The following is a 25,789-nucleotide window of genomic DNA, read 5'->3' on the forward strand; positions in this document are numbered from 1 at the left end:
TCAGAGTTGATGGGAAGATGGATGGAGCCCATTACAGGGCAATCTTAGATGAAAACCTGTTATGCCCCATACACACGATCAAAAATTCAGACGGAAAAAGTCTGATCGGATTATGTTGTCGGAAAATTCAATCGTGTGTGGGCTCTATCAGACTTTCTCTTTCGGAATTTCTGATGGAAAAAGTTTGAGAGCAGGATCTAAAATTTTCCAACAACAAAATCCGATCGGACTTTTTGCGATGGTGTGTAGAGAATTCTGACACACAAAGTGGCACGCATGCTCAGAAAAATTTTGGAGATGAAAGCTATTGGCTACTGGCCTCTACGTAGTTTCATCGTACGTTACGAACATCACCTCATTCCAAAAATCAACTTTTTGCGACTGTGTGTATGCAAGACTAGTTTCGGCCAATCTGACAGGGTTTGAGCTATTTTGCAAAGAAGAATGAGCAAAAATGTCACTCTCTAGATGTGCAAAGCTGGTAGAGACATACCTAAAAATGATTTGCAGCTGTAATTGGAACGAAAGGTGGTTCTACAAAATATTGACTCAGGGGAGCTGAATACAAATGCACCCCACACTTTTAAGATATTTCTTTGTAAAATAAAATTGAAAACCATTTATCATTTTCCTTCCACTTCACAATTATGTGCCACTTTGTGTTGGTCTATCACATAAAATCGCAATAAAATCCATTTATGTTTTTGGTTGTAACATGACAAAATGTGTAAAATGTTAAGGGGTATGAATACTTTTACATAGTTACATTGGTCCAGCTTGGAAACAGAAATGGTAATTATCTGCAAAGAGTTTTACCAAGGGGGAATGTACTTTTGTTTGACAGCTAATTGCATATTCCCCTATTGGGGAAAGAGAGCTCCACAGTGAGGAAAGGGACTCAATTTTGGCAGTGCTTTAATTATAGGGTTTACTGTCCAGTGATCCAAGTAGGGCAGTTGCATTTAGATAGGACTTACAGTATATATATGCCATGGTGTCTGTTTATCTCACTGCGTTATTTGGTTTTAATACCACAGTGTAAATACCATTCTCTCACATTGGGCTACAGTGTGAGCCTGAACAGTTATGTCATAGGCAGCTGTGGGGAATTATCAGTAACACGCTGTACTTTGTTATAGAGCACTTGCTAGGATACTGAAACTGTATTTTCATAGAAACTGTTGGCTAACTAAAACATTTTCTTACATGGCCTAATTCTGTTTAATAAAGTTCTCACTTACATGGATTAAAGAAGTTGTAAAGGCAGAAGATTTTTTATCTTAATGCATTCTATGCATTAACCACTTCGGACCCAAGCCAATTCTGACATTTCTCTCCTACATGTAAAATTCCTAATTTTTTTGCTAGAAAATTACATAGAACCCCCAAACCTTTTATATGTTTTTTTAGCAAAGACCCTAGAGAATACAATGGCGGTCATTGCAACTTTTTATCTCGCACGGTATTTGCGCAGCAATTTTTCGAACACGTTTTTTTCAGAAAAAAAACTGTTTCATGCTTAAAAAAAAAAAAACAGTAAAGTTAGCCCAATTTTTTTGCATAATGTGAAAGAGGAGGATACGCAGAGTAAATAGATATCCAACATGTCACGCTTCAAAATTGCACGCGCTCATGGAATGGCGCCAAACTTTGGTATTTAAAAATCCCCATAGGCGACGCTTTACATTTTTTTACTGGTTACATATTTTGGGTTACAGAGGAGGTCTAGGGCTAGAATTATTGCTCTCGCTCTAACGTTCGTGACGATACCTCACATGTGTGGTTTGAACACTGTTTTCATATGTTTTCATACGTATGCGTTCGCTTCTGTGTGCGAGCTCACAGGGACAGGGGCGCTTAAAATTGTTTTGTTTTTTATTGTTAATTTTATTTTTATTTTTTTAGTTTTGCACTTAAAAAAAAAAAAATTGATGACTTTTATTCCTATTACAAGGAAAACATCCCTTGTAATAGGAATATGGCACGATCGGACATATTTACAGTGAAATATGGGGTCAATAAGACCCCATATCTCACCTCTAGGCTGGAAAGAATAGTAAAAAAAAAAACGATCATGGCTTCCTAGCCAGATCGGCGCTGTTAATTTGAATACCGAGGCCGGGTGTGACGTCATAACATCGCGCCCGGCCTCCGAACGATCATAGAGACTCCGGGGACAATCTAGTCCGCCGGAAATCTCTATGATTACTTGCTGGGGCCGGCGGATCCTGTGACTCACCGATGGAAACGGTGAGTCGGTAGAAGCACCGGAGGGCGGCGGGAGGGGGGGCGTCCCCTCCTGCCGCCCGTAAGAACGATCAAGCGGCAGAGCAGCCGCTATGATCGTTCTTATGGTGTAGGGAATCGCCAGCTGAAAACGGCAATATCTGAATGATGTCTGTGGCCTCAGGCATCATTTAGATATAACCACCGGAACCCCATGACGTCAATAGACGTAGTGTGGGAACCAAGTGGTTAAAGTGGTTGTAAACCCTCCCAAACAACTTTAATGTATTGAAATCCTCATAAAAAACACTAATGATTGCTGTTTGTAGCTGTCTCATTACCTGTTTAGTTTTGTTGTAATCCATCCTGTTTTGTTTAACCACTAGAGACCCATGCTATAGCCGAATGACGGCTACAGCACGGACCTCCTTTGCCGGGACTACGTCTATTGACGTCGTCCCGTGCACGAGCGGCCTGCGCACCCCCTGAGGGGCGCGCGCAGCGCGCTCTGTGATCGGCGAGTCTATGAGACTCGCCTAATCACTGATCCGAGCAAGGGGTCGATCCCGACCCCTTACCACGTGATCAGCTGTCAGCCAATGACAGCTGATCATGTGATACAACGGAGACGGTAATCGGCTATTATTCCTCCTCGCGCTGACAGCGCAAGGAGAAAAAAAAAGAGCCGATCACGGCCAGCCCTGCCAGTGCCCACCTGCCCCCTGCCAGTGCCACCTTATTAAAAAATAAGTGCCCCCCGTCAGTGCCACCCAGCAGTGCCCATAGTGCCACCCAGCAGTGCCCACAGTGCCCCCCAGCAGTGCCCACAGTGCCACCCAGCAGTGCCCACAATCTGCCTCAACAACGGTGCTGCACCCCAGTGCCACATATCCGTGCCCATTAGTGTCATCTACCAGTGCCCATCAGTGCCCATCAGTGCCACCCATCAGTGCCCAGCAGTGCCACCTATCAGAGCCACCTATCAGTGCCACCTATCAGTGCCCATCAGTCCCATCTATCAGTGGTACCTATCAGTGCCCCTTAGTGCCACCCATCCGTGCCACCCACCCATGCCATCTTATCTGTGCCCATCTTTGCCCATCAGTGCCGCCGTATCTGTGTCCATCAGTACTGCCTTATCTGTGCCTATCGGTGCCATCTTATCTGTGCCTATTAGTGCCGCCTTAACTATGCCTATCAGTGCCCACCAGTGCAGCCTATCAGTGCCCACCAATGCAGCCTATCAGTGCCGCCTCATCAGCGTACTTCAATGAAGGAGAAAAATGACCTGTTTGCAAAATTTTATAACAAACTATTAAACATGATTTTTTTTTTGCATCTTTTTTTGTTTGTTTAGCAAAAAATAAAACTCCCAGCTGGAATTAAATACCACCAAAAGAAAGCTCTATTTGTGGGAAAAAAATTATAAAAATGTCATTTGGGTACGGTGTTGTATGCCCGCGCAATTGTCATTCAAAGTGCATCAGCGCTGAAAGCTGACAATTGGTCTGGGCAGGAGGGGGGTTTAAGTGCCCAGTAAGCAAGTGGTTAATGATGATGATTTCCCTTCCCTTAATTCACGGCACACTCTGTGTGCAGTCAATCTATTGACAGGGTGCCGTGAATTGGATTTCCTTTTCCAGCAGCATAGCTGTTAAATCGCGCGAGACTGCAGAGTGTTTCCCAGCATCCTGGGACTCCCCATGTGACCGCATGACGTCACACAGGGAGTAAACCTTCTGTATCCTAGCACGCCGATCAGCTGCAGAAAAACAAACATGCACGCATATACCCAGAATGGGTATTTACCCGTTAATAAAGCACAAAAACTATACAGCAGGTCAGCTATGAGTGGCGGTGCTGGGTTACTGCATTAATGCCACATCGCGGATGTGCGAGATTACGTTGAAGGGAAACATGAAAGGGCGGAAATGATATTCTACATGGGCTGAGAAAACCATACTGAATATGGCACCACCTTATCTTGATAGAATTTTTTTTTCAAAGTTACAAAAAAAAGTAAGTTACATACCGTATTTATCAGTGTATAACACGTGCCGGCGTATAACACGCACCCCAAGTTTAGGAGGGAATTTTAAGGAAAAAAACTTTTAGGAGGGAAATTTAAGGAAATTTAAATTTAAATGCCCATCAATGCAGCCTTATCAGTGTCCATCTGAAGCCTTGTCAGTGTCATTTGCAGCCTTGTCCTGCAGCCTGTCCATCATTGCAGCCTGTCTACCATTGCAGCCTTGTGCATCGTTGTCCCCTTGGGTTAATTGCAGATTATATTTTTAAAAATGGCGCCGCCGAGATGTCCTGTGTATCTCGGCGGCGCCCGGTAGTTCTGGCGGCTTTCCGCCCAGAGGCTCAAAATCGCTCAGAAATCGTGGAGGATCGGCGTATAACACGCACCCGCGATTTTCCCCTGATTTTAAGGGGAGAAAGGTGCGTGTTATACGCCGATAAATACGGTAGTTAAATAGTTAGTAAGGTTGAATAAAGACACCAGTCCATCCAGTTCAACCTGAGTGAGTGTCTACAATTGTCCCTATCCCTGTACATTGCACTCTCGCATTGGTCCCTACCCTCAAGGAGCCCACAATCCAAGGTCACCATTCATATACTAGGGCCAATTTTGGACAGAAGCCAATCTGACGCCAAATTACACTTTTTGGGGACCAGTGATATCAGTGCTATAAAAAAGGAATGATCAATGTATAAATGACAGAGAAGGGGTTAACACTAGGGGGCGATCAAGGGGTTTAGTGTGTTCCCTAGGTGTGCTCTATCTGTAGGGGGGATGGGCTGCCAGGGACATGATAGAAATCGCTGATCCCAATCACTGGGAAGAGAAGATCTCTGACATGTCATCTGGCAGAATCTCGTTCTGCCACTGTACACCGTGATCGTGGGGGACATCCAGTCCGTCTGACCCGTGGCACACAGCCCGCTATTTCCCATACACTGACCGCCGTACAGCTACCAACCTGCCACAGTATAATGATGGTGGCTGGTCAGCAAGCAGTTAATAATAAAATTAGTAACTAATAAATAAATTATTATTTTTTCACAAAATTTTCCTTTTAACAAGTTATTTCTCACACACATCATAGAAATACTTGCAGTTACACCCAAAAGCACATTCTACTACTCCTCCCAAGTAAGGGGATAGCACATGTGTGAGACTTTCACAGCCTAGCCATATACAGGGTCCAAAATCCAAGTATTAGCTTTGGACCTTCAAGGAGCATAAATTACACATGAATTACACATGAATTACACATACATTTCCCAACGATTACATTTTTGAAGGAGCATCAGGACAGCACCAGAACAATGGCAACATCCACAAAATGATAATATTTTGGAAAGCGCTACTCTCAAGTATGGGGATACCACACATGTAAGATCTTTTCAATGTGTGGACTGATTGTGTACTCAACATGTACAGTATAAAACAAAAATCAACCAACACTGTATAGAAATAATTTACTGTAATGTTATTTTTTACAATTTACTGTAATGGGCACCACTGTAAAGCCGCGTACACACGATCAAACAATCCGGTAGAAAAGTCTGGCGGGAGTCCGCCGGACAACACGCCCGTGTGTGGGCTCCGGCGTACTTTTTTTACCCAAAAGTACGGCGGACTAAGATTGTAGTTTTGTACATCAATCTGTCCACTGGACTTGCATTTCGGCCGTGTGTGTGCTAGTCCGCCGTACTTTTGAAATGAACAGACTTTTCCCGCCCGGAGAAAAGTCCGCTCATTTTGAGCGCGGCTCCAGGTAGCCAGGACCAGCGAAAGAGGCGTCGCTGGTCCCGTTACCTGGTGAGGGGAATCCCTATGCCGACATTGTGACCTGAGACAGCGACGAGGCAACAGCTCAAGAAGAGAAGAAGAGAAGAACAGAAGGCCAGAAGATAGCGGCGACAGAAGACGGGGCCACCGCTTGTAAAAGAGCTAGAAGAAGGCGCGGAGGCCCGGCAACAAGAACCCGAAGAGGGGGACAAGACCCCCGAAGAGGGGGACAAGACCCCCGAAGTCGGAAGAAGAGGGCGGTGGCGAAGAAGAAAGCCAGGCTCCTCTACTAGTAAAAGAGCTAGTAAAAGAGCAGAAGATAGCGGAGGAGTCCGGCGAGAAAACCCCCGAAGACGGAAGAAGACCCCCGGAGCTGTGCAATAAACTATTTTAACCCTTGTGTGTTGTGTTTTTTTACATTTTTTTCACAGGTGAATGGGTAGGGGTACATTGTACACCATACTCATTCACATAGGGTGGGGGGCCGGGATCTGGGGGCCCCATAATTAAAGGGGGCTCACGGATTCCGATAAGCCCCCCGCCCGCAGACCCGACAACCAATGGCCAGGGTAGTCGGGAAGAGGCCTTTGTCCTCATCAACATGGGGACAAGGTGCTTTGAGGTGGTGGGGCCGCGTGGCCCCCCTTCCCCAAGGCACCCCCCATGTTGAGGGCATGTGGCCTGGTACGGCTCAGGAGGCGGGGGTTCGCTCGTCCCCACCCCCTTCCTGGCCGGCCGGGTAGCGTGCTCAGATAAGAGTCTGATATGGACTCTGGGGGGGACCCCCACGCCGTTTTTTCGGCGTAGGGATTCCCCTTTAAGTTCATACCGGGTGATGGGACCAGCGACGCCTCCTTGGTTGGTCCTGGCTACCTGGAGCCGCGCTCAAAATGAACGGACTTTCCTCTGTGTGGGCGAGTCTGATCATTTCAAAAGTACGGCAGGTAGTCCGCCGGACCTAGTCTGCCGCAAAAGTGCCGTGTGTGGGCAGGTAGCTCGTTCGGAAAGTCCGGCGGAGAGTCTGGCGGTTTGTCCACCAGACTAAGTCCGCCGGATAGTCTAATACATGTGTACGCGGCATAAGAGTGCTCAGTGAAGATAGCATAGTATAGATTCATCTACAGCAGTTTCTAAAAACCAAGAAGGCATAAACTGCTGGAACATGGTTGCCCCATCGCACAATGCTATGTTCACTGACCAGGAAGTACAGGAGGCTGAACAAAGGGTCAAAAAATGATTACATGTGGTTTTAGTAGTGCAATTGTCTGCAGAGGATCAGTAATCTTGTAGATGAGTGAATACTGGTGCCAGCCAGGGAAACAGCAAACAGACAAACCATTGGTCCAGACAGCAGGCAGAGATGTGGTCAGCAACAGTCAAAGGAATTGCCAAGGCAGTATTCAGAGCCATGATCAGCACAGCCAAAGGTTTTGTCCAGGCAGTAGGCAGGAACATGGTCCATAAACATACCAAAGCCAGTACAGGCAGCAGGCAGAGGCGTAGTTAGTTCAGATGCCAGACAAAGGCATGGTCAATTAATAGGCCTGGGTCAGACGGCAGCAGGCAGAAATCAGGCTTGGGGCCTCGGTCAGGTAAGATGTGGGCACAGGGGTAGAGGCTTCTTCCCACCCAAATTCCTTCAAAGCCCTGGACTCCAGACTCTGATCCAGAAATAACAAAACCCAGAAAAAAACAAAAATATTTTTTTTCCACTTGGAACACTACTCTGAAGCCCCTCACATGCGTGAGACCCCCTGTATTTTATTGAATCCCGGTACTACGTTCGTAGGGCAAAAGATCAGTTCAGGCTGCAGGTAAAATAACGTGGCCAATTAACAGGCCAGAATCAGTTCAGGAGCAGACAGAGGCATGGTCAGTTCAGACAGTAGGAAGCATGATCAGAAGCATGATCAGTATAAAGGCAAACGGTCAGCATATTAGAAGGACATTGGATCAGGTGGAAAATGCAGGACGTTAGAATTACATTCACAATGCTTCACTGGCATTGTAGTGAAGTATGGTAAGGATGGAATCAGTCTCCTATGCAAAGGGGCTGGTTGAGAGGGACATTGTGGACAATAATAGCAGGTGTCACGTCTAACTCCCCCTGTGGTGCATACCTGACTTTTTTTTTTGCAGTTTTTGGCCTGTTTCTCTGCAAGGGATTATATTTTGGAAATGTCTTTTGTGGTGCCCGCTCACTGCATGTGAGCAAATGTTTTCTAGAGGAGGGCCTTCCTGGTACAGAAGGGCAGTGGCAATATCCTTGTAATATTTGAGAAAGGATCCGGATCTTTCAGTAGATTTACGATTGATAACATAAAAATTTTAAATTGCCAAATAAAGAGGTAAATAGAAACAGTTTTGTACCAGTGGTGGGTTCTCCTTGCTGCTAGGTAGGGCTGTATCACCTGATCATTATAATCGACACCCCCAATGATCTGATTGTACTGATGTACATAATCAGGTGTCTGGACTAGACAATGCCTTCTTCGGATTTCCACGGATGTGTGGCTGTGGATTGAAGAAAGCATACATAGATCTTGTTTGTCCCTCCACGTCATAGCCAACACTTCTTTGTTCTGCAAGCTCACTGAGTTTGCTCTTTCTAGCTTTTTGTCCTTTCCTTCATACACATGGAAGGCATATGTGTACTCTTTCACACATTTTGTACAGCTTAATCCCATATCTGGTCTGCCAGTGAAATACAGCATCTCACCAAAGTGAGTACACCCCTCACATTTTTGTAAATATTTTATTCTAACTTGTCATGTGACAACACTGAAGAAATTGCACTTTGCTACAATGTAAAGTAGTGAGTGTACAGCTTGTATAACATTGTACATTTTCTGTCCCCTCAAAACAACTAAACATAGAGCCATTAATGTCTAAACCACTGGCAAAAAAAGTGAGTACATCTCCAAGTGAAAATATCCAAACTGGGTACAATTAGCCATTTTTCCTGCCTGGTGTCATGTGACCCGTTAGTGTTACAAGGTCTCAGGTGTGAATTGGCAGCAGGTGTGTTAAATTTGGTGTTATCACTCTCACTCTTTCATACTGGTCACTGGAAGTTCAACATGGCACCTCAGGCCAAAGAACTCTCTGAGGATCTGAAAAAAAGAATTGTGGCTCTACATAAAGATGGCCTAGGCTATAATGCCCCATACACATGGTCGAACATTCCCACCACAAAATCCGTCAGATTTTTTCAGACGGATTTTGGCCAAAACTTGTTTTGTATACACATGGTCGCACAAAGTTGTCGGAAAATCAAACCTTTCCAGGAACTATATCCACACAAGGAGACTCAGGGCCTAAAAACCCAGAAATGGACAAACTCTGCCCTCCTTCTTTGGTACCCCCAAAAGGGGTCATTTGTGGGTCCCCTTGATGCTCACAAAGGAGGTCCACAAGGCCATAAACCAACAAAATGCCCCCCCCACCCCAGTTATGGGTGAGGGCAGACTGTCATACTGAAGGGGTATTGTCTACGGGTCCAAATAAGCCAGCTCTAGGCTTACCAGACCAAGTTTGCTTGGAACCTCCCAGGGAAGACTTGAAAGATCTATTTCCCTTATCTACAGTCCCAGAAGCACGAAAGAATCTTTTATGGGCTGAGAAGGAGGGCCCACATTTGCGACAAGGCTCACTCCCTTTCCTAGACTCTGACAGGAAGGTACTCTTCCCCCCGTGAGACCCTTAATGATGTCATCCAGACTATCCTCAAACAGGCGATCACCTTTAAAGGACAGATCGATGAGGGCTTTCTTGGAGGCTTGGTCTGCAGACCGATTCTAAGCCACAACACGCGCCTAATCGCTACCACTGAAACGGAGAGCTCGCACTCTCTGCACTAGGACTACACTCCCCAACAGTCCCAGACAAAGGTACTGCACCCCACACCCATGAGCCCCCCAGGGAACATCCAAAAAGAGGGGCTGAATAAGGGGGGACCCCAGCTTAACTGAAGGATCTAGGATGGGAGGAGGAGAACCTATAGGCAGGTCCAATCATCCCTGGAGGGTATGTGCATCCACCCCACACAAAGGAGAAGGGGACTATACTTACCACTCCATGGATGTGGGTGTTGCTCCAGACAGAACCCCTTGCCACCAAAGTGGGGGCTGTCGGCCAGGAGGACACTGCGACTTGGACCAGAGCGCAGTCGTATGCAACCCTGCGAGATGTGTAACTCATGGGCCGACATAGTGCATAGCTGCTGTCTGCATGCGTTCGCTGGCGGGACTGGGGGAAACACTAGATCTAGATTATGCAGCCTGTCGCCCAGCAAGACAGTTGATTGTGAATCTCCCAGAAAAAAAGATGCACGGAAGGAGAAAAAATTGCTAAATTGCTAGGACAAGAAGATCCCAGCAGGGAGCCTAGGTCCTTACTCCTGACTAGACAGAAACAAACTGAATGCCTATCGCAGGGCAGGGGTTATATACCAGCTGAGGACAGCCCATGGACGTAGCCAAGACCTACTCCTGTAGAGGGCGCTATAACCCTATAGTCAAGATTAATGGAGTGATGCGTCCGTTGATGAATTAAAGAGAAATAAAAGTGTATAAAGAGATCATTCAATAAAAGTATATACATTTGCAGGGATTTTTTTTTTTTTAAATCCTGCTTGCTCTCACTAGTGTCAGTTAGAAATTGGAAAGCAGGGGAACTGGCAGGAACACTATTTCACACAAAGGAAATACTTTTTTATATAAGTACATGGTACAACAGACACATATCACAAATGCGAAATGGAGTAACATATTCTTTAAATCCTCATCACAGTCAGCAATACTTGTAGGGGGTTAGTAGTAAATGATTGACAGCAGATCAGTAAGCTTTGGGGAAAATTCCCTTGCAAGGCAAAAAGCCTATTTGTCTTTAGTAAATTGACCTTATAGTGTAAATGCATTGTTAAAAGACAAGGGGATTACCAAAAATGTGCAATCTCTCAGATTTTATACAACTTTGCATGGAGCTATGCTGCAATTAATGTGATACTGCCAAATGCCAATCTTCAGTTATAATTATATCAAATATCTAGGAAGTAATGACTTTACATAGTTAACATCTGCCAAAAGTAGGAAAATCAGCTGACATCTTTGAGAGCCATTATATCTAAAAGTCTTGTGTCTTTGGGAATACATACTAAACCTTAATTTAAGGTTCTGTGAGTAAAACATCTGCCTCCATAAGGCTGGTGTAGCGAGTGACAGATGTTTTTAATGTAATGAAATAAAGACGTAAAACTACATACTATAATCTAATGAGAAATATTCACCATCTTTAAAACAAAAGCCATAGATACTGGATTAAAATACACATACAGGGCTATTTAATAGGAAAATGCATGGTGTTGATGTACAATGTCACAGTAACCTATTAACCTGTAACATATTCGATTTTGGCTTTTCATTTTAGAGCAGTTGGAAAAAAAAAAAAGAGAACTGCTGTCGGCAGCAGCACTTTTTTTTTTAAATAAACCTGATAATGCTAAATATTTTATATTACATTTCTATGATCTAATAGTGATTCAGTCAAATAGACTCCTGTATTCTGGGAGATTCATACAGCCCTTACAGGACCATACAGGACCTTTTCCGACGGAAAAGGTTCGATCAGATTATGTTGTCGGAAAATCCGATCGTGTGTGGGATCTATCAGACTTTTTCCGTCAGACGGAAAAAGTTTGAGAGCTGGATCTAAAATTTTCCAACAACAAAATTCGATCTGACTTTTTCCAATAGTTTGTAGAGAATTCCGAGGGACAAAGTGCCACGCATGCTCATATTAAATTACGAGACCAAAGCTATTGGCTACTAGCTTCTGCATAGTCCCTTCATATGCTCGTCCCGAACAATCGGATTTTCGGACAACTTTGTCCGACCGTGTATATGCAACACAAGTTTCGGACAAAATCCGTCTGAAAAATCAGACGGATTTTGTGGTCGGAATGTCCAACCGTGTGTACAAGGCATTAGATTGGGTCAGAATGAAGCTGGGTGCTTCACTGTAAAACCATGAGAAATATCTGCCCCACATTTTCATCCTTGAGACAGGATATATTTTAACTAAAGGGAAAACCTGGTGTGAGATAAACACAGATAGAAGAACGAAAAGGCAGCTGCATGAAACAAAAATATGTACAGACAACAAACATTACAGTAACTTTTTGTAATATATTTTGTTTGTTTAAATACCTTTTCATTTTAACCTAAAGCTAATGTTCTACTACTGACCAAAAACAAAAAAAAGTTTTGTTACATTATTCTGGTCTTCTCTATATGCTAAACAAACAGAAAAACTACCTGATGTATACTTATACTGTACAACTGATCTTTACATGGGAAATATTAACCACTTGCCAACTGTATAACTTAGATATACGGTGGCAAAGTTTCACGGCTGTGCCAGATCATGTAGCGAGTACTTCCGGGTGTGGGGTGCAAATGCGCGCCGCCGATGGCTGAATCCCACTGTGATTATACACAACGGGAGCCGATCGTCAGGTACCACAGACTCAATGTCCTCCGCCACCCGCCGATCCTTCGATACAGAGAGAGAGAGCGGCAGTCTGCCCATATAAACAACACATTTTTTTTACTAAAAATATGTAGCAGACTACATATTGGCCTAAATTGATGAAGAAATTTTTTATTTTTTTTTGCAAATATGGTTTTATTGATTTTATCGGTATATACAACAGAAAGAAAACAGTCTGGCTTCTGTAACAGATAGGTAAGAGAAAGTGGCGACACCCGGTGCGCAGCACAGGTGGAAAACAAAATCCAGCATATAGTAAACATTAATGAGTGCCTGAGAGTTCAGGGTAATTCGCATATGCATAGTAAAAGTAGCTGCTGTGGCAATCATCATCTGTACACATAAAAGCTACCCCAGCCGTATATCACCACTGTGTAGTATCAAATGGGTAAGCAGGAATCACCAGAGAACAAAGAGTAGAGATAGTCAGAAAAGAGAGAAGGAAAAGTAATAGGTAGAGAGAGGGATTGGGGGAAGGGGGGAGGGGGGGGCGGGCAGGTAGATATGCCGTTAGTGGTATGTCGTAGGCTCTCTTAGGGTTATTAGTAGAACCACCTGATAATATACACTATCAGGTATGCAGTTGTCAAATAAGGATCTCCCCTCGGCAGAGTATTTAAATATGTTCCAACGGGTCCAGGTCTGAAGATATGTCTCATGTTTGTCTGCTGCTGTCAGAATCAAATCTTCCATTTTATTTATTTCTTCAACTTTTCTCAACCACAATGCCACCGTAGGTGGGTTTTGCTGTTTCCACAAAAGGGGAATGCAGGCCTTGGCTGCTTTCACTAAGTGTCGCAGCATAGATTTTTTATAGGTTTTGATAGACATGGTAGAGATATGTAGCAGGAAAAAGACAGGGTCATCAGGGATCACGAACTCCATGAAATCCTGAGATATAGTGCATACAGAGTTCCAAAATGTTAAGAGCTTGGGACAGGCCCCAAAAATATGTAGAATTGTCCCCTTATCCATGCCACATCGCCAGCACCTATCTGAGGCCTCCGGGAACATAGCACGGAGTAGGGTCTGGAAGTTTATGGGCGTCATGCCCGGGGGGAATTTAGGGCTGCCTAAAATAGCACGGAGTAGGGTCTGGAAGTTTATGGGCATCATGCCCGGGGGGAATTTAGGGTTGCCTAGAATTGGTGTTAGGGGTGAGGTCGTGGACGTCTGATGTACATTTAGCACTGCCTGCCTACATTTTCTCAGTGAGTTCCCTATTAAAGGGTGTGATTTTAAGGATTGCGGCAAATCTTCCCAGCACCATAGTGCCCTATTTAAAGGGATAGGGGATTGTTCCTGCTCGATCTGCGCCCACAGTTTTAGAGTACTATGGCGCTGCCAGTCAATGACCCTACCCAGATGTACTGCCAGGTAGTATCTCTTCACATCTGGGATCCTGAGCCCTCCGTATTGTTTTGATAACGTCAACTGCGATCGCGGAATACGGGCCTTCTTACCGGCCCAAACAAAGCGCATAAACAATGCCTGGACCCGTTGAAAGAACACCGTCGGTATGTTGACTGGCAGCGCCTGGAATAAATAGAGATATTTCGGAAGGATGCACATCTTTAACAAGTTGCATCTCCCAAACCAGGAGTGCAAGTTCGTTTGCCATTTGCTCAATAAAATCTTAGTTTCCGTGAGTAAAGGGGGGAAATTTAATTTGTATATGTGGGATAGATCAGGTGATAGTTTTGTGCCCAAATAGGTTAACGCTGTTGATGTCCATTTAAAGCGGAAGTTTGCTCGGAGCATTTGTATCGTGTTAGATGAGATGGCTATACCCATTGCTTCCGACTTCAGGAAGTTAATCTTCAAGTTAGATAGGCGTCCAAAGAGCTCAAATTGTTTAAGTAGATTAGGGAGAGAAACCGCCGGATTTAACTGAGAGAAGAGGAGGTCATCCACGTATGCGGAGATCTTATGTTGTGTCTTCCCGACCTGTATACCCTGGATATCCTGGTTAAGTCTAATAGTCGCCAGGAAGGGCTCTAGGGAGAGAGCAAATAACAGGGGGGATAAGGGGCAGCCCTGTCTTGTGCCATTTCTAATAGGGAAGGGGTCAGAGAGCACTCCATTTGCCTTCACCCTCGCAGTTGGGTTCGAGTATGTTAGTTACTCTGTTGATCATCATCTCCCCTAGGCCTATATGCCTAAGGACGGAGATCATAAATTCCCAGTTTACTCTATCGAACGCCTTTTCTGCGTCGGTGTTCAAGAACACGCAGGGGATGTCTCTGGCTTGTACTACGTGGATCAGGTTCAAGACTTTAGATATGCTGTCCCTGGCTTCCCTCGTGGGAACAAATCCCACTTGGTCCAGGTGGACCACATTCTGAATATGTCGGGCTAGACGGGTAGCCAAGATCTTCGTGTAGATTTTCAGGTCTGTGTTTAACAGCGATATCGGCCTGTAGCTGCCACAGGCAGTCGGGTCCTTTCCTTCCTTATGTATCACCGTTATATGGGCTGCAAGGGTCTCACTAGCCAGAGGTGTCCCTGCGTCTAAGGCATGGAATAATTTAAGCAAACGGGGCCTATGTAATACTGAAGAGTAAGCCCGTCTGGGCCTGGTGCTTTCCCCGGTTTCATGGCACTCAATGCTGTCTGTATTTCCAGCAGAGTGATCGGGGTTTCTAGCTCAGCACAGTGGTCTGGGGAGAGTGAGTTCATGCATGAATCGTTGATGTAAGTCGTCATGTCAGCCGGCGAGGCAGGAGAGTTCGGTAAATTGTACAGTCGTGCATAGAAATCTCTAAAGTCCTGTGCGATCTGTATGGGTAGAGTCGAGGTTCGTACGTCACTGTTAATCACCTTGGGGATGTAGGAGGAAAGTCTGTGTTCCCTAACTTGTTTCGCCAATAGCTTCCCACATTTATTCCCCGACTCGTAACTCACTCTGCGGCAGAATTGCAGTGCCGCTTTGGCTTTATACGTAAGCAGGTCCATGACCTGTCGTCTTACTGTCGTCAACTCTAATTCTGAGTTACGAGAGGGGGCATGCTTATGTGTGGATTCCAGAGACGCCAGTTTTTGTAATAGTTGGGTAAGCTGTCTTTGTCTTTCCCTTTTTATTCGGGCTCTGTGTTTGATGAGGATTCCTCTAATTACAGGCTTATGCGCCTCCCAGACAATTCCCTGATCGCAGTCTCCCCCGTCATTAGTTTTGAAATACAGCTCCAGTTCCCTGGACACGTCTGCGAAGACTTCAGGGTTCTGCAGCAGGCTTTTGTTAAGGCGCCAGAAACAATGTCTGGGCGTCGTATGATCAGAGATGGCATAGTGCAGGAAAATGGGCGCATGGTCAGACCAAGCGATATTGCCAATTGACGTCTCTCGGACATTATGCAGTTGACCATGTGGTATCAGAAAGAAGTCAATTCTTGAGTAGACCTTATGGGGGTAGAATAGAACTTATAGTCTGTTTCACCTGAGTGTTGGAGCCTCCAAACGTCAATCAACTGAGCCTTGTGGAAAGTTTTAGCTATACGTTGTAGCTGACCCAGGGGAATAGATGATCTGCCTGTCGAGGTATCACTTGGTGGAATCAGGGGGACGTTAAAGTCCCCCCCCCCCAAAATCAGGTGGCCCTGGGAGAAGTTTTGAAGCTTACCTAACCCCTGCTCCAGGAATATTGCCTGGTTCTCTTTGAGGGCGTAAACAGTTGCTAGCGTCAACTGGATGTCGCCTACCTGACCTTTAAGGAACACAAACCGTCCCGCTGGGTCTAGTAGGGTGTCCTGCATTTGCTAGGGGATTGTGTTAGAGATTAGGATGGATGTTCCTCTAGATTTCGCTGTTGGATTGGTGGAATGGAAAGCTACAGTGAAGTGTTTGTTCTGCAAGTAGTGTAGTTTGTCGCTTCTAAAGTGGGTCTCCTGGATGAAGGCGATATCTGTGGAGGTTTTTTAAGGTCATGTAGTAGCATCCGTAGTGAATGCCCCTTGGCATTCAAAGAGAACACTCTGAGATTGTCAAGCGTCATTATGTTGGGGGGGGGGGGTAGAGGGGGAGGGGTGGGGAAGGGCGGTTTAGGGCACGGGGAGTAGGTGAGATAAAAGGACAGTAGATGATAGAGTGGACAGAGAGAAGAGAGAAACAGAAGACGAAAAGATTAGGAAATGACAAGTAAGTCAAGTAAGTATGAGGTGTGTAATACAAACAGTAATACTAGTTCACGGTCAAAGGACCGTGATCCATTAAATTACACGGTATGCGCATATAATACACCGGAGGAGTGAATCACCCCTCAGGCGAATATGCAGGCCTAGGTGGGGGAAGATGGAAGGACACTGCCCGATAGGCGAGCCCCCGGCCACACCCCCCCCCCCCAACCGCTCAAAATAGAATATAACTGTCAATAAACGAAGAATTTTAACCACAAGAAAAACATAGCATGTAAATTTTAACATCGGTTAGGAGTACATTACCAACTAAAAATTAAATCCATACATCCCCATATTGTAACCACACACACGTCCCTTCCCTTCACTGCCTTTCCAGGACCATTTGGTGGCGGGAGAGAGTGTCCATACCGAGCTCTAGATAAGAAGCTCCATCGCTGCACATTGCAACTCCGCTAATCGTTCTTCACCTCCACTACTTAGACCCCCAGTCCGTAATGAGGTGATAGGTGGGCTCAAGTCCAGGAATCCATAGGGAGCGGCCTTACCGCTCCTGTCAGCTAAAGGGGAGTCAGGTATAGGCATCTACCCTGAAGGGTGGAGGACTTCAGAGGTAGGCATCCCCAGGGCCCCTAGAAACAGGTCCCCCTGCTCCTGCCAGGTGGTAGGGTAAATGTGGTCGGGGTCCCCTTTAAGGCTCAGCAGTGCGTGGTTACATCGGGGGGTTGTCCCCGCACGCACCCCCAAACAAAACTCGTTTCTGATGCCCCAGAAGAGCTGTCTATTATTGGGGGGTACTATCACCACCTCCTAAACAGCATCCTGAGCCCCCAAAGTAGAAGTTCCTTAGGTCAGAGTATACTCTGTTTGCCAGAAGTAGCGGAGGAACAACATCTCTCCAGGTTAGGGAATGGGTAAGGGCAAGGCAATACTTAAAACCCTGGGCACCAAAGGGGGCAGGTGGGATGTATGGCACAGTCTCAACATGGAATGTACTCACGCTTCAGGGCATCAGATCTCTCTGGGCGCCTCCTCTAAGGGTGCTCTGGTAAGTCGACGGCTCCCCTTGCGTCTGGGTAGGGATCTCTCTCTTCGGAGCGGTTGTTGGTCTTGGCGTGTATTGTAGCGGGGCAAAAACTCCAGCCAATTAGGGGTGGCTATTGGTTCTACTCCGAGGAAATCAAACAGTGCTGGGAGCGATGCTGGTCTCCTGAGGGTGAAGAAACCTTGGTCCTTGCGGAAAGTCACTGATAGAGGGTATCCCCATCTGTAGGTAACGTCGTGTCGTCGGGTCAAATCCGAAAGGGGTTTAAGCATTGCTCTGCGGCGCAGCATAGCCCAGGAGAGGTCTGGGAGGATTTTAACATTGGCGCCATCGAATTCCATGTCACCCGACTCCCAGGCTTTGCGGATGACCAAATCTTTGTGTGTGTAGTGATGAAATCTACATATCACGTCTCTGGGTCTCTCTGGGTCTGGCGATCTAGGGCCCAAGGCTCTGCAGATGCGATCTAGGGTCACCTTTTCAGGGAGCTCACCTCCGATGATGTGGTGGAAGATGGCGAGTGCTGTATCGGTCAGGTCCTCTGCGCCCGTGGCCTCTGGGAGACCCCGGATTCGAATATTATTTCTCCGGCTGCGGTCCTCCATTTCTTCCTGTTGCATTTGTTGGTCTGTGATCGCCTCCATATGCAGTACAAGGCGCTCCTCCAGAGATCCCACACAGAGGTCTAATGCTGCGGTAGATGATTCCCCTGCTGTCACCTTAGCTGTTAGCTCCTGTACCTCTGCTCTGACTGCCGATATCTCCTTCTTATGCGCAGCTTCCACAGTGCCTATGAGGGCCACTATGTCGGCCCTTGTCGGTAACGCCTGTAGTAGCGAGCAGAGCTCCGGATCAGGCACGTAGGAGTGTGTGATCGGGTGTGGGGAACAACTAGGCTCAGCTTGCAGCTCCGGAGGGGTGTCCGCAAAGGGATCTGTCTCCTCAGCCCGCACCGAAAGCCTGGAGGAATCACTCTGGGTCCCCGGTGCTCGTCTCACGTGCGGCCGCCATATTGGATTCCGGGGTGAGCTGGTAAGAGCAGCGAAACAAACGCTCAATCTCGCCTGATGCAGGGGTCTGAGGGGCTGATTTGGACACCTGGAGTTTCCGCTGTGCCTTCTTCCTCCTTGCGGTGTGCATACTTCGCCGCCGTTAAGTAGAGCAGTCGAGGATAGCGGGAGGCGGCAGGGAGCTCAGAGCAAGCACGTCTCTATCCGAGCATGTCGAAGCCATGCCCCCAAGAAATTTTTTTATTTTCAATAATTTGTATTGGATGTGTTTTATAGCAGAGAGTAAACAATATTTTTATTTTTTTAATTGGTCACTCTTTTTTTTGTTTATAGTGCAAAAAATAAAAACCGCAGAGGTGATCAAATACCATCACAAGTTCTATTTGTGGGGGACAAAAAAAGAAAAATACACTTTATTTGGGTATAGTGTCTCATGACCAGAGGGCAAGTCCGGAGGGCAAGTGGTTAATAAAGAAACAGAATCAGTTGGGTGCACTATACCCACGCACCAAAATCCACTATGACCTAAAACTTTACTTTTATTCATAACTGTCTAAAAATCTATAATGTAGAAAATGAAAGGAAGTCATAAGAATGCCAGGTGTATAACCTTACAAAATGATGGAACAGATATACAACCGCCCTCATTATAGGAGGTTAACAACCAGACAGCATGTATGTCTTTAGCTACAATCTGGTCAATCTTTGGAGTGGAGATGTGTATAAGGTAGGGTCAGTATCCGGGCCACATACAGTACCACAACCTAAAGGCATGGATTGATATCAAGGGTTTAGTGTGATTACTAAAAGGCTCAAATGCCCATCAACATCAAATATTCCACAGTACCCTTCAAGCCTATCAATCCATTATCTCCACCAGTCCACAAAAATCCCCCTTTTCCATCTACAATTGAATCCACATTCCACCAATAAGTCCACATTGCCCCAATAAGTGCCGGTAATGAAAAATAAATAGAAACAATAAAAAAACACAGAAAAATCCCTTAATCCAACATGTTTTGCCTAAAAACAAGGCTTCATCAGGGGTGCACAGTGCATAAAATGCATTTAAAGAAAACACATGGCTTCTCTGTATGCTGTTTGTGTATGGTAACGTAATTTTCCTTTTGTGTGTTTGGCACACTTGTTTTCCCAGATGTCCCCACAGAACTTGAAGTCAAATTTCCAGCATCTCCTGCAAATTCCATTTTCAAAGAGTTCCTAAAGGAATACTGTAATGGTTTAATTTCTTAATAAAAATGCTTTAGCTGCTCCAGGTGGTGAAAAGGAAGGCAGAAGCACCCAATTATTAATTAAGGCGGTAATACCTCAAAAACAAAAAAAAAACAAAAAGAAATGGTGAAAATAAAGTGAAAAAAGGGTACAATCACCACATTAAAGGATTACTAAGTTAAAATGTATTACATTTTTGCCTTCAGGTTTAGATACACTTTAAAGTGGAGTTCCAGGCTACACCTAACTAATGGTAAAAATACCCCCCCCCCAAAAAAAAAACTATGCTGACTAATCTAAGAAACAAATATCTGTATATATACCTACTTTCAGGGCACTGGCTAGCACCAGCTGCAGGGAGAGAGGAGAGGAGTGTGCTTGTCAAGGCTGAAATGCCTGGGAGCAGTGACATCACCCATGAGCTCCTAAGGCCCATTCAATGTCGGTACTCCCTCTTCTCCCATGCAGCTGCAGCTTGCTGACACAGGGAATTCAGACCATGTAACTGGACTGAAGCAGCCTAAAAATAAAATAAATAAATAAAAAGGTATAGGTGTCAGGACGGAGGAAGGAGCATTTTTAAGATAAGTTAGGTATAGCCTGGCATTCCACTTTAAGGAATAAGACTATGAAAAGGATAACATTAGTTTCCTTAGGACAAATACAGGTACAATAATCTGCCATAATGTTTTCTTGCAGACTATATAGTTCACCTGAAGTGGGTCATCTTTTTTTTTTTCTTTTTTTCAACAAAGTTGAATATAAAATGTGAACACCTAGTGTTAAAGAGCTCCAGTATAAACCATTTGTAACCATTTGGATATAATGTAAATGATTTTGGTAATTCATACAAAAAGCTGTGCGGAAACCCCCCCTCCCACCATGCTGTCAAATTAAAAAATGTTTATCTCACCTTGACAATTCCTCTTATGTGCATTTTTGCAATCATCTCTGCGGTATAAAGAAACATCAATAGAGTATCAAGGGCAATTGTCACATACTGAAGGGGAGGATAATGCTCAAAGGTCTTCGGGGTGTTCATACAAACGGAAATGACACTGATAATTGCACAGATGCGTAGTAATGAGTGCACCCACTGAAAGAGAAGAACATTTTATTATACATTTCTTCCTGAAAGCACGGCTGTATGACAAGCATAATTAACACTGCACAGGCAAATCTATGTGCACAAATTTACTTAAAACTAAGAGTCTTTTCAGCATGTGCCCGGCTGTTACAAAATTGGCATTGGTACTAAATTATAAAAATAAATACAGTTTATAAAAATTCATTTATTCAAAAAATCTGACAGATGTGAGTTTCATATATGCAGCAGATGTGAATTTCACACTGATTTAACCTATATCATCATTGCAATTTTAACGCTTAAAAGCCAACTTCCACCTGTGAGCATGATGTCTTTGGTAGCTTACATCATTTTGTATGGTACACAAAATCGTTTTTAGCTGTGTGTAAGTTAAATTTAAAGTAAATTAGTAATATAATACATGGACTGCCATAGCTGACCCAGAAAAATGCATGCAGCAAATTTCAAAACCCTTTATCTATGTCCTAATTCCAATTGAAAGTTGTGAAGTATTGATTAGATATCAGCAGTGGCAGCCTATATACTGTATTTCTCCCATGTCATATTTGTCATAAACCACTGATAGCCCTGTTATATTTTCTTTTTTCCATGTGATCACAGGCTGATATTAATGGAATATGATTCCTAAACGATATCTGCAGTAACTTGGCAATGCTTTCCATAGACTACCAAAAAATCATAGAGGCAGTTTGATGGCCATTGAAAATAGACTGCCTACCAATACTAAGATGATTTGCTTTACAATGTAGTTACATTTGAAAGTCTGGATACTTTTTTAGTGCTCCTTAAACTATAACTAAAGGCAAAACTTTTTTTTTTGGACAGAATGGAGATGGGTTAGAACACCTATTAGGTCTGTGCCCCTGTTAGAAAGATTCACCATCTCTATTTGTCCTGTTTACCATTATCATTGAAAGGAAAGTAAAAGAAAACCCCAAATGTTGGGTTGTCCCCAGAAAAATAATACAGCAGAGATTTTCCAATAGGCACACTAGTTCTGGTGACCTGGGGGTTCCCAATGAATTCTCTTAATTTGCAGGGATTTCACTCACTTCCTGTTTTGGCTATGGGACAGGAAGTGAAGGTAAATCTCCCCAATGGGACAAAGATGGCACACATTTAACATTATCCAAAATTTAAAAAAAGTTTTACCTATAGTTCTACTTTAAAGGAGAAGTCCAGCCTGAGCTCGTTCGGCTGGACTTCACCCATGGATCACAGGAGTGCAATTCAATTTGCACTCCTGTGACCCATTTTCAGCCGAGAGTAGACTGAAGTCCGCTCTCTGCTGACGTCATCAAGATCAGTCCAGGCACCGCATCATCCCAACTCTGGGAGTCTGAATCTGGACTGATAACCACTGAGAGGCTGAGACGGCCGCTCCCCGCCCCTCCAAAGCTCAGCGCTCCAGTGAGCACAGAGGAGCAGATCAGGAGGGCTGCTGATTGACAGGCAGAAGCTCTCTGCTCGAGGAGCTGAGAGAACCGAGCCATCGACAATGTTCGATCGCTCGGTTCTCTCTCAAGAGGCGGCAGTGGACAGAGGTAAGTATGATTATGGGATAATTCTTTTAAGTTTCTCCTTTGTGGGGGAAAAAAAGGCTGCACCTATTAAACATCTCCAGTATTGGAGAATTATAGTATTTATCATTTATCATTGAAAAATCAGCTTTTGTGAGATGCAGTATGTTAAAGCAGTCCTGTCATGAGACAAATACAAGAGTTTTATTACTGACCCCATTCTGCTGTTTAACTGGATTTTATGAATAAGTGGTTTGCAAATGTGGAACGTGAAAAAATAGCCAGAGACCATTCTCATTCCAGCACAGGGACTAAAAGATACTGAAGCCAGAAGGGCAACATGACATCCAGTAACTACTGTTTTTAGCAGGAGACGTCAACAATTGAAGTCTTTAAGTGTCTCTTACTCTTTAATATGTACAGAACTTAAAAAATAACAATATATACTTTTCAACATTGGGTAAATATGAAGTATTTAACTATTATCCCGGAAACACAGCGGTTTATAGAGATGCTTAGATATAAAGATTCTCAGCTGAATGCTGCTCCTCTCCACAGCAATTTGAAGCTGGGGGGGGGGGGGGTGGAAGCTGGGGGGGTTCTCAGCATCTAGTCTTTGAATGGAGCCATCCCCATTCAAAGACTAGATGCTGAGAAAAGAAAGTCACTGCACACAAGAGGGATCACTGGTATCCAAGTTTGTTGCCTGGGATATCCACAAGCTTCACATACATTAACAGTCTTTGCCTTAGGACTGCCTCTCCAACGCATTTCACCGAATAAAGCTTTGACAAGAGATTGTAGTGGTTTATTGAGCTCATTACATTTAGCCATTCAGTCATGTAGTTAACTACCTAAAAGAATTTACAGGATTTAATATAACTAACAACAAAATATATATAAAACATTATAGAAAAAAAAAATAACGTACAAAATACAGCTAATCTTACATTATTAAAGTTTCTCAATTTTTTTACTGTAATAATTGACTAATTTCTAGTACTGCAGTGTTTCCTTGGGACTGATCCAAAAGTACAGTAATGAAACTATTTAATTTTTTTGTATTCCCATTTCTTTGGCGGTAAGGTGGCCATTGAGATCATATGGCAAAACTAAGATCCACAAACAAGATTTCTCCCCACTTAAAATTTTGGGCTCATTCACAGCATAATATGTGTTACCACATGCACAGTAAAGGAGGAGTATTGTCATGATGGATTGCGATATAATTCCATTTTAAAGTGTATTTCCACTTCTGTAGCCAAACGAGGACAACACCAACTTTGTATCTGGTTCTGTTCACATAGCAGAATAAAAATAAACAAATAAAAAAAATCTGATTAGCTTTTTAATTGATTATACTTGCTTAAAACCTCTATGTAATCTAAAGGTGGGGACTGGGGAGCTGTGTTTACTTTAATTGTCCCTATCTGCACTGTGTTGGCAGATCTCAATGCCAGTTGTAAACTAGAACTGAATACTGTCTGTCCTAACAAGGGTTAAATATCTCAAGGTTTGGGCGGTACGTTGCATGTTCCCCCAATTTGTCCCTTTAATTACACTTTGAAATAATTCAGAAAAGCTTGCATTCCAATGTATAAACCTGCTGTAAAGAATCAACTGGAAAGGTAAGAATCCTTTTTTAAAGTATTATTAAGTATGCTGTGTGAAAAAGAACATATTACAAACATACAGTGGTGGTTCCTCCAATTTGACTGCAAAAATGGAAATGCGCTTAAACAACAATGCACATCCATAGTGTACTGCCATGCACCTGCGGTTTAGGTTGCATATACTCCATGCGCTGCATTGGCATGCACTGAAAAAATGGATAGGACCTACGTTTTATGTGTTGAAGTTGGTTGTGAATGGTCCCTTACACCTACTACTCAATGCATGTCATGGGGTTTCCTTATTATTGACAATGAATAATGCCAGATTGTGTCTAGTTATTTTTGCCCTATTAATATCACCTGTTTCACAGATGCAGAATTATGCTAGATGCACAAAGAAATTATTACATGACACCACCATAAAATGCTTGAATGGTGTGATAAACTCTCATGTATAATGGGCTTTAGGCTCCATTCAAATATGCAATTGCACTTGTCCTGTATGCATGCTACCCTTGTTTGGTGTCTGCAACCACCCCGAGCTCCATGCAGGAAGTCTATAGAGGTGCATGTATATATATATATATATATATATATATATATATATATATATATATATATATATATATATACCTGCGTTTCAAAATCTGACACAGTTGTCAAATCTTGACATGTGGTTGTGTCCGTGCAGCTGCTGCGTATGCATGCACCTCTATAGGCTGCCTGTATGCAGCTCAGGGCAAATGTGGCTGCAAAAGCAAAGGTAGCCTGTACCCTGGATGGTTGCCAGCTCCCGCTGAACGAAGCCTTAGGCATGAACATAACCTATTTTTCCACATGCTGAAAATAAACAATAATTAAGAAATGGTAAAAAAAAAAAAAACAACAACAATAAAGAGAAAATAAAGCACTTACTGGCTTATTGATCCACAGAATATCTGCATTATCAGACAGTGATTCATCTGGACCAAAATCAGTTACTGGCTGGGCCTCTACCCTGGAGCTCTGCTTTCGCTTCAGCATGCTGTTGTCACTTTTGGTTTTCTGAGATAAAAAAAAGCATGAACAATGAGCACAGTCATAAAAGCTATTTCTTGTACTACCTAATACCGCCATGGAAACAACAACAAAAGCATGCAAGCGAAAAAAAAAAAAAAACAACTTTGAATTTTGACTTATTTTAATCTTGCCTGGTAGTTACTGTTGATGATAATGTTAATCGTTCAAATCAAAGAACACATATGGCTGCATTTTACTTTGCTTTTTTTTATATCAGGACTGAAGTAGTGATAATAACGTAAAGTGTTTTGTACTTTATCTATATACAATACACAGGATTGCACGCTGGCAAACTGATGAGTACAATTTTCTACATTTTGTACAAGACTAAAACCTTGCAAAAGCGCTAAACACAACTATATACCAAGTATATATGACAAATAGTATTTACTATACTTTATACTATCTAGAATCAGTGTACATGCTCTATTTAGATAGAGAGCAATGCTGAAATAATTGGGGGCTGAAGATCGGGGAGAATAAGGGTTTAC

At 43.8% G+C, this 25,789-nt stretch overlaps 1 protein-coding gene across 3 annotated transcripts in view; it reads right to left on the reverse strand.

Moving 5' to 3' along the window:
* Positions 1-25,789, reverse strand: part of NALCN (sodium leak channel, non-selective) — an 864,749-nt gene that overhangs the window by 697,320 nt on the left and 141,640 nt on the right. For all 3 annotated transcript variants that reach the window (XM_077482966.1, XM_077482963.1, XM_077482965.1), the window contains 2 exons: positions 25,155-25,283; positions 20,912-21,094 (listed from right to left, as the gene is read on the reverse strand). In XM_077482966.1, the coding sequence (XP_077339092.1) occupies positions 20,912-21,094; positions 25,155-25,262 (291 nt within the window). In that variant the 5' untranslated portion in view covers positions 25,263-25,283. The remainder of the gene's footprint in view (positions 1-20,911; positions 21,095-25,154; positions 25,284-25,789) is intronic.

This window comes from Lithobates pipiens, unplaced genomic scaffold (genome assembly GCF_037356315.1).
Source record: "Lithobates pipiens isolate NorthernLeopardFrog02 unplaced genomic scaffold, aLitPip1_a1.2 Scaffold_16, whole genome shotgun sequence".
Lineage (NCBI taxonomy): Eukaryota > Metazoa > Chordata > Amphibia > Anura > Ranidae > Lithobates > Lithobates pipiens.